General features: G+C 42.0%; 1 protein-coding gene across 1 annotated transcript; it reads left to right on the top strand.

The window, feature by feature from the left end:
• Positions 1-1,456: 1,456 nt before the first annotated feature.
• On the top strand, positions 1,457-2,842 carry LOC117083722 (hypoxanthine-guanine phosphoribosyltransferase-like). Its single transcript, XM_033211696.1, is given in 2 exon segments — positions 1,457-1,916; positions 1,919-2,842. Coding segments are annotated over 2 exon segments (654 nt in total). The 5' UTR covers positions 1,457-1,600; the 3' UTR covers positions 2,257-2,842.
• Positions 2,843-14,832: the final 11,990 nt, after the last annotated feature.

The raw sequence follows: 14,832 nt of genomic DNA on the forward strand, positions 1-14,832 counted from the left end.
GTTGCACTCAAGGCAAATGAAGCTGACTCTCTGACCTCTATTGTCCCTTCCCCTGTATTGACTTTCTAATGGGAATCTCCATTTGTGATGGGGTGGTTGGGATCACCTGTAACAGGCTGTTGCTGGTTTCCTTTCAGTCTAGTGGCATGGGGAGGAGGAGAGGGGGGCACGTGATCTGTCACAGTAGGAGTGGCCTTGAGATTCTATTTGGATTTGCTTTCATGGCTCCTTTCCAAAAAAGAACACATTTGTTCCTCTCTGAACTTTAATATCTTCATCTGTAAAGGGGAGTAAGCCAATTTATTTATTTATTTATTTATTTGAGACAGGATCTTGCTCTTTTGCCCAGGCTGGTGTGCAGTGGTGCTATCTTCGCTCACTGCGGCCCTGACCTCCTCGGCTCATGAGATTCTCTCACCTCAGCCTCCTGAGTAGCAGGGACTACAGGCATGCACTACCATACCAGGCTAATTTTTGTAGAGATGGGGTTTTGCCATGTTGCCCAGGCTGATCTTGAACTCCTGAGCTCAAGGGATCCACCTGCCTCAGTCTCTCAAAGTGCTGGGGTTACAGGCATGAGCCACTGTGCCCAGCCTGGGCAAGGCAATTTAACTCATAGAATTGTTATAAAGATTAAATGACACTTCATATGTAAAACACTCCACACAGTATCTGATGGATGTGGAGGAAGAGAGAACTGTACTAAGGGCATTGCTGTTTGTTCCAGACCATTGGTGTGCCAGGGATTTCTGGTAATGATCACTCTTCAGTGGAGGAGAACAAGAAATAAACAACCACTCTGGCTCCTCTCTCCAGAACTTATGGAGAAAAGCCCTGACCACCTGGCCTTCTCTTCTCTTCTTGACAAAGTTATCGATTTCACCTTTGTTCTTCAGTAATCATTGTTCTCCAGGAGAAAAAGCTGTTTGTTTAATGAGACTCCTACGTCCTGCTGGAACAGTGAATATTGAGAAGGGGGTCTTAGGAAGCTCTGGCGAAAACCCAGGGCTCCTAATTAAGCCAGGTCCTCAGCTCACCCAAAGACCCGGCATGCACTTCAGAACAAATCACCTGAAACCTGCATATTTCAGTAATTTAATAGGACAGATTTCCCAGGGGTATTTTGAGGGCAGTAGCTCATTTTCAAGCAAGAATTTTCCCAGAAGTAACAACCATATCTTTACACTGGGCCTTTCTTAGTCGAAGTTCATTATGGAAACAGCATTCTTCTAAAATATTATCTACCCAAGGACTGGCATGCAAAGTCTTCCAGGATCTAGTCCCGGCCTACTTTCCAGATGAAACCATTGTCTACTGAACCTTCTATGCTCTAGCCATGTGTCTTCTTGGGCTGCCATAACAAAATACATAGACTGGGTGGCTTAAGCAACAGAAGTTTATTTTCTCTCAGTTCCAGAGGCTAAAAACCCAAGATGAAAGTGCCAGTTTCCTCCTCAGCTTGAAGCGGCTGCGACGAGCCCTCGGGCGAACCTCTAGGCTTTCCCGCGCGGCGCCGCCTCTTGCTGCGCCTGCACCTCCTCTGCTCCGCCACCGGCTTCCTCCTCCTGAGCAGTCAGCCCGCGCGCCGGCCGGCTCCGTTATGGCGACCCGCAGCCCTGGCGTCGTGATTAGTGATGATGAACCAGGTTATGACCTTGATTTATTTTGCATACCTAATCATTACGCTGAGGATTTGGAAAGGGTGTTTATTCCTCATGGACTAATTATGGACAGGACTGAACGTCTTGCTCGAGATGTGATGAAGGAGATGGGAGGCCATCACATTGTAGCCCTCTGTGTGCTCAAGGGGGGCTATAAATTCTTTGCTGACCTGCTGGATTACATCAAAGCACTGAATAGAAATAGTGATAGATCCATTCCTATGACTGTAGATTTTATCAGACTGAAGAGCTATTGTATGACCAGTCAACAGGGGACATAAAAGTAATCGGAGGAGATGATCTCTCAACTTTAACTGGAAAGAATGTCTTGATTGTGGAAGATATAATTGACACTGGCAAAACGATGCAGACTTTGCTTTCCTTGGTCAGGCAGTATAATCCAAAGATGGTTAAGGTCGCAAGCTTGCTGGTGAAAAGGACCCCACGAAGTGTTGGATATAAGCCAGACTTTGTTGGATTTGAAATTCCAGACAAGTTTGTTGTAGGATATGCCCTTGACTATAATGAATACTTCAGGGATTTGAATCATGTTTGTGTCATTAGTGAAACTGGAAAAGCAAAATACAAAGCCTAAGATGAGAGTTCAAGTTGAGTTTGGAAACATCTGGAGTCCTATTGACATCGCCAGTAAAATTATCAATGTTCTAGTTCTGTGGCCATCTGCTTAGTAGAGCTTTTTGCATGTATCTTCTAAGAATTTTATCTGTTTTGTGCTTTAGAAATGTCAGTTGCTGCATTCCTAAACTGTTTATTTGCACTATGAGCCTATAGACTATCAGTTCCCTTGGGTGGATTGTTGTTTAACTTGTAAATGAAAAAATATCTTAAACCACACCACTATTGAGTGAAACATTGAATTCGTATCTGTAAGAAATAAAGAGAGGATATATTAGTTTTTTAATTGGTATTTTAATTTTTATATATGCAGGAAAGAATAGAAGTGATTGAATATTGTTAATTATACCACCATGTGTTTAGAAAAGTAAGAAGCAGTCAATTTTCACATCAAAGACAGCATCTAAGAAGTTTTGTTCTGTCCTGGAATTATTTTAGTAGTGTTTCAGTAGTGTTGACTGTATTTTTCAACTTGTTCAGATTATTACCAGTGAATCTTTGTCAGCAGTTCCTTTTAAATGCAAATCAATAAATTCCCAAAAATTAAAAAAAAAAAAAAAAAAAAGAAAGTGCCAGTTCTGGTGAGGGCTCCGTTTTTGGCTTGTAGGCAGCCACACTGTGTCCTCACAAGGCCTTTCCTTTATTATAGCTCTCTAGTGTCTCTTCTCAGCAGGACACTAATCCTATTAAATCAGGGCCCCACCTTTATGACCTCATTTAGTCTTAACTACTTCCTTCCTTGCTCTTATTACAGCCACAAATCGGGGGTTAGTCTTTCAACAGATGAATACTGGGAGGACACAACATTCCTTCCATAACACCAGGCTGCGGGTCCTCACGCAAGACTTGCGCTCTTCTACTGCCAGGGCTTGGCTCCACTCATTTCTGTGACCTGGAATGGCTTTTGCCCCGTGAATTCATATTCCAACTCTCTCTGCTACGGATGCCATCTCCTCCACAAAACATTCTCGATCTCCTTCCCCATTCCTCCCCCAGTTGGAAGCGGAAGTTCTCCTGGCTTGTTTCGGGTTTACATAGGATTTCTTTTCTCTATTTCTCTCCTTGTATTCTTGTCCTGGCCCACTCTCTAGACTGTGGCTTTCAGTCCCGGCTGTGCAGAGTTGTTTTAGAGATTTTAAAAGTTCCAATGCTAAGCCCAATTCCAGACCTCCTGAAGAAGAATCTCTGATGATGGGGCCCAGGATCACATGTCTTAAGGATGGGACCATATTAATACGTGGCAATGAGTGGGTGAAAGCATCTGCACTAGCAGCAAACTCTGTGGGAATGTCATCCTTCCAGAGAAAACATGGTGCCTTTCTGTGCTTGGTATTATTTCTTAGCTCTTTGCTGACTTCTTCCTTAGTGGGACATTGCCTAGACCACCTGTCCACCAGGGTTCTGGGTGCAAGTTTGGCTCTGCCAATGAGATGCACTGTGTGCTCATCTCCATTTTGTGGACCCTGGGGGAGAGTAGGCAAACTTAACAATAGGTTATCAGAGAGAAATAAGAAATGCTATTTATTGAACTCCAATGAAGTGCTGGATATTGTGCTAGATGCTTTACAATACTTTATTTTGTTGGGGTGGTAAAATATACATAACATAAAATTCACCATTTTAACAGTTAAGTGTTTAAATTGTACAGTTAAGTGGCATTTAGGACGTTGACAATGTCGTACATTTATTACCACTATCTAGTTCAAAAACATTTGCTTCATCTCAAAAGCAAATCCGGTACCTAGTAAGAAGTCGCTTCCCTCTGCTCCCAGCCCCTGGCAGTCACTAATCTGCTTTCTGTCTTGATGGATTTGCCTATTCTTGTCATTTTATATAGATAGTAATATACACTATGTAGTATTTTATGTCTGGCTTCTTAACATAATGTTTTCAAGGTTCACCCATGTTGTAGCATGAGCTGGTACTTCATTCCTTTTTACAATGAAATAATATTTCATTTTATGGATACATCACATTTTGTTAATTCATTTATTGGTTGATAGACATTTGGGTTGTTTCCACCTATTGGCTATTGTGAATGGTGCTGCTATGAGTATTTGTGTGTAAGCTTTTGTTTGAATATCTTTTTCTCAACTCTTTTTTTTATGTACTTTTAAAAGCAGATCTTATTTGACAAATAAAGAAATTAGATCTTGCTGATGAATGGATGAAGAAAGTGTGTTATATATACACCATGGAATACTACTCAGCTATAAAAAGAAATGAAATCATGTCTCTTTCTGCAACTTGGATGGAGCTTGAGGCCATTATTCCAAATGAAGTAACTCAGGAATGGAAAACCAAATATTGTATGTTCTCACTCATAAGTGGGAGCTAAGCTATGAGGACACAAAGGCATAAGAGTGATATAATGGACTTTGGGGACTCAGGAGAGGAGGCTTGGAGGGGGTGGAGGGATAAAAGACTACATATTGGGTACAGTGTACACTGCTTGGGTGACAGGTGCACTAAAATCTCAGACACAGACATCACCACTAAAAAATCTTATCCACATAACCAAAAACTGCCTGTACCCCAAAAAGCATTGAAATAAATAAAAGAAATTAGGTCTTGGAGATAGTGTTTGTTTAAGTTATATAGCTGCTATGTGACAGAGTTGGAATGTGAATGAAGGTTTCTGACTCCAGATTCTGGGCTCTCTCCACCACACTATAAGCTGCTTTTGCGAAGTCAGACCTCAGTTGTCTCCTATGGTAACTTTGAAATTATGCTTTCTTATTTTCTGTTCTCAACATTGGAGAACTCCTTTTTGGCATCCAAGACATTTTATGTTTGACATGAGCTTGTTCTCTCTTTGACTTCCTTTCTGTTCTAGAGGAGTAGCCAGCCTTGAATTTGTCAGGTAAGGAGATTTGTGTGAATAGCTCCTTGAATACTTTATTATTTTAAAATGCCCACGGCATGGTTATCCTTAAAAGTGTGTAAATATTCACCCCAAATAGCCATTATGATAAATAGTACCTCCTTTATCATGATCAATGTGCCTTTTCCCCCTAGAATCAAATCTTTATTATGCTTATCATGGTGGATATAGAATTTATAGGTCTTTCATTTTATAATGAGTCAAGCACTAATGACAAAACAGAAAATGTTGGAATTACTGTCATCTTGAGACTTGAGAACAATGTTGGCAAATGATGAGAAAAGGAAGAAAATATTAAACCTCTCAAGAAAGAGCCATGTGAAATGGTTGTTGAAGGGCCTAACGGTTACTGGATGCAAAGAGAGAAAACAGGGGCCCTGCTGAAGAGTAGCCTGATGAGGACCAGCAAGCTTGGGCTTTCCTACAGCATGGCAGCCTTGAACTTCTCACATGGCAGCTCGGTGTCCCAAGTTGAGTATTTCAAGACAGAGAGTCTGGCAGAAGCTGTATCATATTTTGTGACTTGGCCTTGGAAGTTCACATAATGTCACATCCCCTATATTTTATTAGTCAAGGCAGTCAAAGGCCCGGTCATATTTAAATAGAGGGAATGCTTAACTTCCCTCCGTGTCTTGATGGGGATGTGGCAAGGTTCTTCTGCAAGAGCATGTGGGTTGATATTGTTAAAACCATTTTTGGAAAATGCAGCCTGTCATAATAACTAAGGTGTTTTTTGAAATTTACATGTTCTGTTCTTCTCGCTTGCTTCCTCAAGATCCTCCACACTATAGTGAGAATGATGGTGGGAAACCTCAATGGAGGGAGAGAGAGGACAGAGAAGTACCATCAGTGCAAACCCTAATTATGAGGGCATAGAGTCAGAATGTTTATTCACTCATTCATTCTTTCAACAAATATTGAATACTGAGTGCCTGCTATGTGCCAGATACTGTTATCAGATACTTTAAGAAGCACATCAGTGATCAAAACAGATATAGATTATTGCCCTCATGTGGTCTCCATTCTAGTAGAACAGTTATTAACCATGCTGTATGTGCCAGGCTCTGTTCTCAGCACTTTACACATGTGATCTTATTTAATCCCCCCAGCAAGTCTATGAAGTAGGTAACAATTAAATCCCCATTTTTACTTGAGCACAGAGAGGATGAGTCACTTGCTCAAGGTCACACAGCTATCAGGAGGCAGAGTTGTGATGTACATCCAGGTGATTTTTTCTGGCTCCAGTCTCTACTTTCTATGCCATGCTGCCTCTGGATCTGGAAGGGAGCTTGTAGATCATTTAGTTCACCCTCATTCCACAATGTTGACTCAGAGGTACCAGGTGATGAGAGGACTTGCCCACAATTAAACAGCTGGTTAACATCTGGACTGGAACTAGAATCTTATCTTTCAGAACATGACTCATATCACTGTGCCCTTAGATTATTTGGGCAGATAATTCTGTGAAGGATGGGGGCTTGGCCACACCCTCATGTTTCCCCACCTTGAATGATAGTTCCTTGGACACAAAGATGGCTTTTGCTACTGTTTTTTTGATAGTCCTTCTTCTGTCCTCCATGGGTGGGACGAAGATGCCCTGCTCAAGTTTACAAGCGGTGTTTTCCAGCTCTGCACAGCTCTTCCTCATCTGAAGGTGTATCTCCCTTCCTCCTGATCATCTGTGGGACAAGTGCTCCATGTGCTTTTGGGGGCCATCACCACTCTGGTCAGTTTTCTCCCTCCTCAGTCATCAGTGAGCTCAGGTGCACAGCAGTAAGGGGAAAGAGTACATGGCGGTGCCTAAAGGGTTAGTAAGAGAGAGAGACCAGACCACACAATCATTCCCTCTCTAGCAGCCATCTCTGCATGAGAAGCGTTAGAGGGACAGCACCACAGGGACAGGGCTCTGTGCACCTCTCGTGTCCCAGTTAGAACCATCGCAGTCACCAGTGCCTCTAAACTGCAAGGAACCCACTAGGCAAAGAGAGCAGATTGGGGCAGAAATGTCCCATCATGGGAGCTGGAGATTGGGCTGTAGAATTTCAGACTGGAAGTTAGACTTTGGCAGGCATCCTTCTCAGATTTTCCAGAACAGTTCCAATTTTATGCAACACAATTTTTTGAATAAAGATGACTCATTAAAGAAACTGTGATTTAATTTTTATGTCTTTGATAGGACTTCTTATTTAAATAAAGTCACTAATCCATTACACAGAAATCTTTCTCAGCACCAAGAGTAGTCATTTGATTGGACATGCATTCTCCTTATTTATAGATCATCTTGACTGTAAAGGAGCCAAAGAATAAGTTGCCGAGGATCAGCAAAATACTTGGGGGGTTGAAATCACATACTTCCCTTGACTGAAAGAGGGTTATCATCTATGGTTATACAGGCCTGTGCACTGCACCACTGCACCAGGCTGCAACTGCAAGGAGTCTCTATTTGTACTGCAGACATTATTGATCTGTATGTTGAATACATCAGTTTTATGACAGATGGGCAGATTTGTTCTAGTGTAATCAATATACAATATGAAGACAATTTCGAACAGCATGAAGCACTGTGTCTTGAGGAAGGAGTGCCTGTTCTAATTTACACAATGGTGTCCTATAAACCACTGGTGGCCTAGATTGAATAGCCAGTTCTATAAAACTCATGGGCCTGGGATTGGGAAGCCAAGATGCAGAGCAATAAGAGGAAAGTGGAGCAGTTACTTGCAAGACCAAGGTTAACCTGAAAGTGTATAAGGTAACACATTATTGGCTATACGTTAGAATCTCTTGGGGAGATTTGAAAAATACTAATGCCTGGGTCTCATGCCTAGGGATTCTTATTTAACTGGTCTGGGATACAGCCTGGGGTTGAGGTATTGAGGTTATTCATGTAACTCTAATAAACAGCCAAGGTTGAGAACCACTATATTTTTTGTCAGATGGGTGACAGATGATAGATGGATGGGTGGATGACTAGATGCATGGGGTGCATAGATATATGAATAAATGAATGGACTTAGGAATTGGGCATAGAGTCATGGCTTAACATGTTTTCATGATCTGGTATCTGCTTGTCTCCTGACACATTCTCTCTCATTATGTCTCAATTTCTTGCACTCCGCGCTCCAGTCATACTGAATTTCAATCAGTTTTTCTAATGTGGTGACTCTCTTGCAACTCTGGCCCTTACCTTCTCTGTTCTCATTGATTAGAAGTGTTTCCTTTTTCTGTTTGCCTCACTAACTTTTACTCAGATTTCAGGCCTCTACATAAAATTTCAGGTAATTTAATCCTGGAAGACTTCCTGCACTCCTGTAGACCCTGGTTTAGATCCTGCCATCCATGTTCCTGTGGCCTCCTGTCCTTTCCTGACGGAGCACCTATCACTTGTCTTTGCCACCTGGGCTCACGGGAGAGGAAAAGGAAAAACCCAGTGATTCATTTCTCGTGGTCCTATGCTACATGGCCTCATGCTGATTCAAGCATTTGAGGACAAAAATCTACTTTTACAAAATCTATGTATCATTCATTGATGGTTCAATAAAAACATCATGCCTTTGGAGGATGCCCCTCTCTCCTTATCTTCCTGTCCTGCAGTTATTGTTTAAATCAGCCATGTGTCAATCCACCGAGTTCTTACTGAGAGTAGCTTTCTCTACGTCCACTATGTCCACTCAGATCAGGATCAGAGAATCTTGACAACAAGGGCCAGAAGGGACATTAGAGATATTCTTGTCAGAGTCTGCATTGTATTGAGGAACATATGGATATTTACCTGGAAACAATGACTTGTCCAGGGTCACACAGCAGCAAAACAAGGGCTGAAACCCAAGTTTCTTGGCTACAAGAGTAGTCTGTCCCCATATTCAAGTTCTCTTTAGAAAATTCTCAAAATTCTAGAGCTTAGTCCCTTCTCCTGGCCCTTCCAAAGCCATGACAATTCTAAGTGAGTGAAGCCCTGCATTAAAGTCAGTAATGAAGATGCCTGGGGACAAAGATGGCTTTCACTACTGTTTTTGCACTAGGTGTGAGCAGTTGGCAAGACAGCAATGTATCACATCCAAGACATCACCATTATTACAGGAATAGTTAACCCATGAGCAGCTCTTAAAGATAAGACATGTCTATGAGAGGTGGGCTGCAGAAAACCCTTTGGGAAAATTTGCTCTGAAAATTCAGAGTTGGAAATTTGTCTCCAAGGACATTCTAACGAAATGGTGACAGGGTAAGGGGAAATCAGGGGCCAAGAGAACAAGGCTACCAAACTGGGAGTTTTCTCTACACCCAGACTGAGAAAAGGGCTTTTGATTTTGACCCAAACATTGAACTGCCTCTTTGTCCATGGGGGAATTGTAGGAAACACATGAAAACACTAGCGCAAGGCTTTCAGACTTACCCACAGATACATTTTATCTGAGATGCCTGGTGGTTTTTAAAATATATAAGCCACTACATAAAAGTTAAGAGATTCCACATGAAATAGGAATATAAACAACACGGAGCCCTCATTTCCATGAGGCATCGGTAGAAGAGAGGGGAACAGTGGCTGCCCCTTGAGATAAGGCCTGAGCTTGCCATGCCCCCAGGGGCCCTGCAGCTCACTCATGGCACTGTCTGGGCCCTGTGGACCTGTGGCGTGTGACCTGGACTCTGCAGGAGCCTCCCACCTGTCTTGCGTATAGTTGGCATGGCATTTGCCTCGTATCATACATTCCTGCACGCTCAACTCATCTCCCAACAGGCTCTAAGCCCAATAAACGCTCTTGAAATGAATGAATCAGTATTTCAAGGTACTAACTTAAAGTCACAGTATAGATTTATGAAATTTTTATTTTGTAAATTATTCAGGAGCTTGGTTTGCTACAAAATGTTGAAAAGAAGCTTTGCTAAATAAAATTATTTGCAAGATACTGAAACAGGAAAACTAAGATAATCTCCTTCCTGCATTTCTTTTAGTAAGAGGCAGATCTCTTTCAGGTTAGGTTTAAAACATTCCTGCTGAAGGTGGGAAATGGGCCCCTTTGGATGGTGAGAGCTCTATTTCAGCCTTAGGATCTCATCATTGGCTGTGATGCAGAGGAGAACTGATTGAACAGCAGCATGGTGCTGAGGATGGTGTATGGATGTGGGAATCAGACGAATCCAGGGCCAGTCCCTGGTTTCATTTCTTCCTACCTTTTGTGATCTTGGGCTTGTGGTTTACCTCCTTGGGCCTCAGTAGAGGACTTTGGACCTCTTTTAAATTGTTAAAAACAGTTGTTTTCCTAAATAGTACCTGGACATGGCACAAAATTCAAAAGATACAAAGTGAAAAGTTTCTTTCCTTCTAGTCACCAAAGCCACTCAGCTTCCCTCACAGGAGGCAGGCTCTCTTACTAGGTTCTTGTATATCTTTCTGGAGATAGCCTATAAATATATAATATATATGAATATAAAAGTATATGTAAATTCATATATGCTTACTGTTTATACACACATTCACACTGTTTCATATATTCTTTTTTCATTTAACATACCTTGAAGTTCTTTCTAGATCAGAAAGAGTGGCCTCATTTTTAATGGCTGCACAATATTCTATTGATGGATGTGCCATAAAGTGATTTAACCAGTCTATTATTGGCACTCATTGATAGTAGACTTCCAAGATTTGCTATTTCAACACTGCTAAAATGGATATGATACACATGCACTTCTTGTAGGCATGCATGTATCTATGGGCTAAATCCCAGTATGTGGAATTGTTGTGTTATGGGGTAAGCACAGTTATATTTTGATAGGTAGTGCCAAACTGCCCTCTATAGAAGTTATAATTCAAACCAAAGTAGATTTATTAAAGCTCTACTGAAAACCTAATCCATCTAATTCCATATGAGAGGAATGTTGTGAGTATTTATTGCCCTTTGTTTTTCTCTCTGCCTTTATTTACTGGCCTGATATGTCAATCTGTGAAATGGAAATAGTTATACCTTTGTTATATGTATGGGAGGCCATTGTTTTGGAGTAACTCCTACTTCAGGCCGCAACAAACAAGACAAAACCAGAGTGTAGTCACTGTGCTAGGTGCTACACAATCAAACTAAAGTTTAAAATGAGCCAGTTTTCCAAAAAACAGGAGATTCACATCAACCAATCAAAAGGGACCCAGTCTGTCTGAGCCAGCATGATAAGGATGTCCCCACTGTTTTAATTCTATAAGGAAAGCAGCTTTGTAATGACCAGTTTGCTTTTTGTTCCTCGTTTTAGCTTTCATCAGTCTTTTCTGCCTATGAAGCCTACCTCTTCTGCCCAGCTCACTGGAGCACCTTTCTAAATCTTGAGATGAGCTGTTTCCGATTCATGAATGACTAAAAAAGCCAACTCTATCTTAAAAATTTTTTTTTCTTTTTGAATGATTAGTAATTCATTTTTATACTTATTTTTGTCCCTACAGTGTGTTCCCACCAATTTTACCTTTAAACTGAACTTGCTGAGATTTTTGTTTTCGGACAAATTCCAGAGCTGTTTTGAGGATTTATTTAGAGTGTTTGACACTGATCATCTCTTGCCCACGTCAGAGGTTTCTGAGGACTCTCCTTTGGCCATCTGTAACAGGTAAATGACAGGATCTGACAGCAGCGGCAAAGTGCCCATGCTATAGAATGGCTTCCACATTGAGGCAATACATTCTTAAGAATATATAGTTCTGAGCTGAGTGAGAGATGTCTTCCTAACACTTCTGTTTGAATGCTTTACATTATTAAATGCCAATCAATTAAGAATTTCATTTAGGCAAAAGGAAAAAGAAGAAAGCAGTCATTCTTTGTAATAAAAATATTGACTTATCACCAGTGAAGTGGAAAATGACTTTCTCAATTGCTAAAGAGCAAATGCCATTATAAATTGAAAAACAGCCTATTGGATGGTCTTATATTATTGTTGCAATGACTCTTAATCTCTTCCTTGTCATCAAACCATGCCACCTCCCCTCCTTTTTGTTGAAATGGGGTCTCACTCTGTCACCCAGGCTGGAGTGCAGTGGCACAATCATAGCTCATTGCAGCCTCAACCTCCCAGGTTCAGGCAGTCTTCCCACTTCAGCCTCTTGAGTAGCTGGACCACAGGTGTGCGGTGCGCCACCACGCACAGCTAAGTTTTTTATTTTTAGAGACAAGGTCTTGCTATGTTGTCCAGGCTTGTTTCCAATTCCTGAACTCAAGTGATCCTCCCACCTTGGCCTTCCAATGTGCTGGGATTACAGGCATGAAACACGGTGCTCAGACCCATCCCTTGATTTTTTACCTATCAGATTAACTCTCTTTGTTCCCCGTGTAGAGGCAGACTATTACCAGTGACATTCCAATTCATTTCCTTTTTCAAATTCTTTTCTGGATTACTTCTCTTTCTTTTAACAAAGAGGAAAAGAACAGTTCAGTGGGGGCAGGAGACAGACCTAGCAGGCAGTCTGTGCCACCAGGCTGCCAGCATCAGGACTGAGGCTCTCACAGAGGTTCTAGAGCTGTCCCTGGGGCTTTCCCTGCTTTGGCCTCAGGACAAGTGATCGGTGAAGAGCATTCCAAGGAGCTGAGTCTACCCTTCAAGATTCCTTACATCCTTTCTGGAAAAAAAAAAAAAAAAGGCTTGGTACCTTCAGATTCATATGCAAAGGACTTCTGTGCAAATGAGAAGCCTAGTAATTATCAAGAATAAGTATCATAATTTTACAATTTAAAATATTTCCTTAGCACTTTTTAAAGTCTTGAAACAAATTACTGCCTAAGGCTATGTTTTTTTAAATAGTGAAATCGTTTAGATATTTAAGTTCCAGCCCTGCAGTAAGCTATTTTTATATTGATTTTTATCTGTGCCAATATGGTGCTAATAGCAAGCAATAGGGGAGAATATTATGTGTCTATTGACACTGCATGAAGTCCAAGTTCACCATTATTGTGTCTACACTTGTAGCATGGATTTGCCCAGTGCTGCTGAAAGGATGCCCAAGGATGTCTTTCTCCCGAATGAAGTCTCAACAGCATGGCAGGTTGGGAAACACTGGCCTAAAACAGAACATCTCTTCCCAGGTGTGGGGGTGTTAGAGCAGCCGAATAATGCAAGGAACTCAAAACTCCTGATGCCCAGACTATACCCTAGTTAGACCAACTGAGTCAGAATCCCTGGGGGTGGGTGAGACCTGAGTGAGAACCTACTGTTAGGAGAAAAGATGCCTTCTCTGATTGTTTCCCTTTCTCCCTTGCTCTGGGCTCTGTGGGCAGGAGAGTGGGAGAAATAAAAAAGAGGATGAAGTGGGGCCTTTAAAACATCTTGGAGAGTAACCACCACCACCACAGGAAGTGCAGGGACCCCGCTCCCCCTAGTGGCAGTGTGCGGGAAGCAGCTGGAAGTGCCTGGACTGCCTGGGCGGTGTGTGTGTTAGGAAAGCCATGTGTCTTCTGCAGGCTTCCTTTTTATAAAATACGTATTCTATTTATGTATATTTATTTAAATTTTATTATGTTTACCTATTTATTTATTGTTTATAAATATATGCTTTCTGTATTTTTTAATTTTATGTTTATATAAAGGTGTCTACTGTGGAGCTCTCTATCATGTTCTGAGTCTAGAGGAGGCAGGTGAAGGTGAAGGCCACACAGTGACCCCAGATGCTGTTCCCTGGGTGGGTATTCTGAAAACGTGGGGCACAGTGGCCTGACTTGCAGAGCAGATCTGACCTCAGAATGGATTGGTCCCCATCCCTTCAACACACACATATACACACTTCCCCAGTTCCTGCAGAACAAAGATATGCCTGCTCCCTGATAAAATTTCAGCATTGGTCCTGGTCGTTTTTCCCATAAGACTTCAACTATGATCCTTTTGTGTCTTTCTCCTTGTGTTTAAAGCCAACCACATGTATTTCGACATGTGGACCTTTTGTACAGAAAGCCATGATATCCTTTATCCCCACTTGGATAACATTTCCTGCTCTGGGATGTGGTGTGGGGTAGAGGGAGGGTAAATTCTGTCCTGAGGCTGCTGTGCCATATTCTGCTTGTTTGATTGGGCTTCTGCAACCTCCACTAAGAAATACACACTGCAAAGCAAGGTGAAGGGCAACAGCCCTGAACACCACTCCTAGCAGGTGTGGAGAAAGATTCATGGCACCTGACCCAAGTGTCTTCACACTCAGATACCAGTGGAGGCCCACGTACCATATGTCTGGATACCTAAAAGTTTTACATCAAGCTAAGAGGCCAATGAATTAATGTGTTCTGTCCTCCTACTTTCATAAATATGTCTGTGTAAAGATCTGAGAGGCCAGGCTCAACTGCAGCCGTCTTGGACTTCTCAGAGTTCTCCCCAGAATGTGATGACCTGGGACAGCTAGAGATCCCCACTGGCAGCCCACCCCCCCTCTTTTCTCACCCCCTGGCTTCATCCGACCCCACAAGGAACCTCCTGCACATAGGCACACTAGCTTACCTATCCAAGCCCTGTCCACAGGAGCTTGTAAACAGCCTCCTTTTGGGGACCACAAGGACCTACACGTATTTATAATGGTAGCATAGTCTCCATTTGGAAGACGGAGACATAGAAGAGTCCTGTATAGGTCTGTAGACACGTGAGCAAAGAATTACTGCATCTCAAGTATCTGGAATGTGGAGAGAAGGGACGAAATGGGTT

Source organism: Trachypithecus francoisi, unplaced genomic scaffold (genome assembly GCF_009764315.1).
Source record: "Trachypithecus francoisi isolate TF-2019V2 unplaced genomic scaffold, Tfra_2.0 Lachesis_group0, whole genome shotgun sequence".
Lineage (NCBI taxonomy): Eukaryota > Metazoa > Chordata > Mammalia > Primates > Cercopithecidae > Trachypithecus > Trachypithecus francoisi.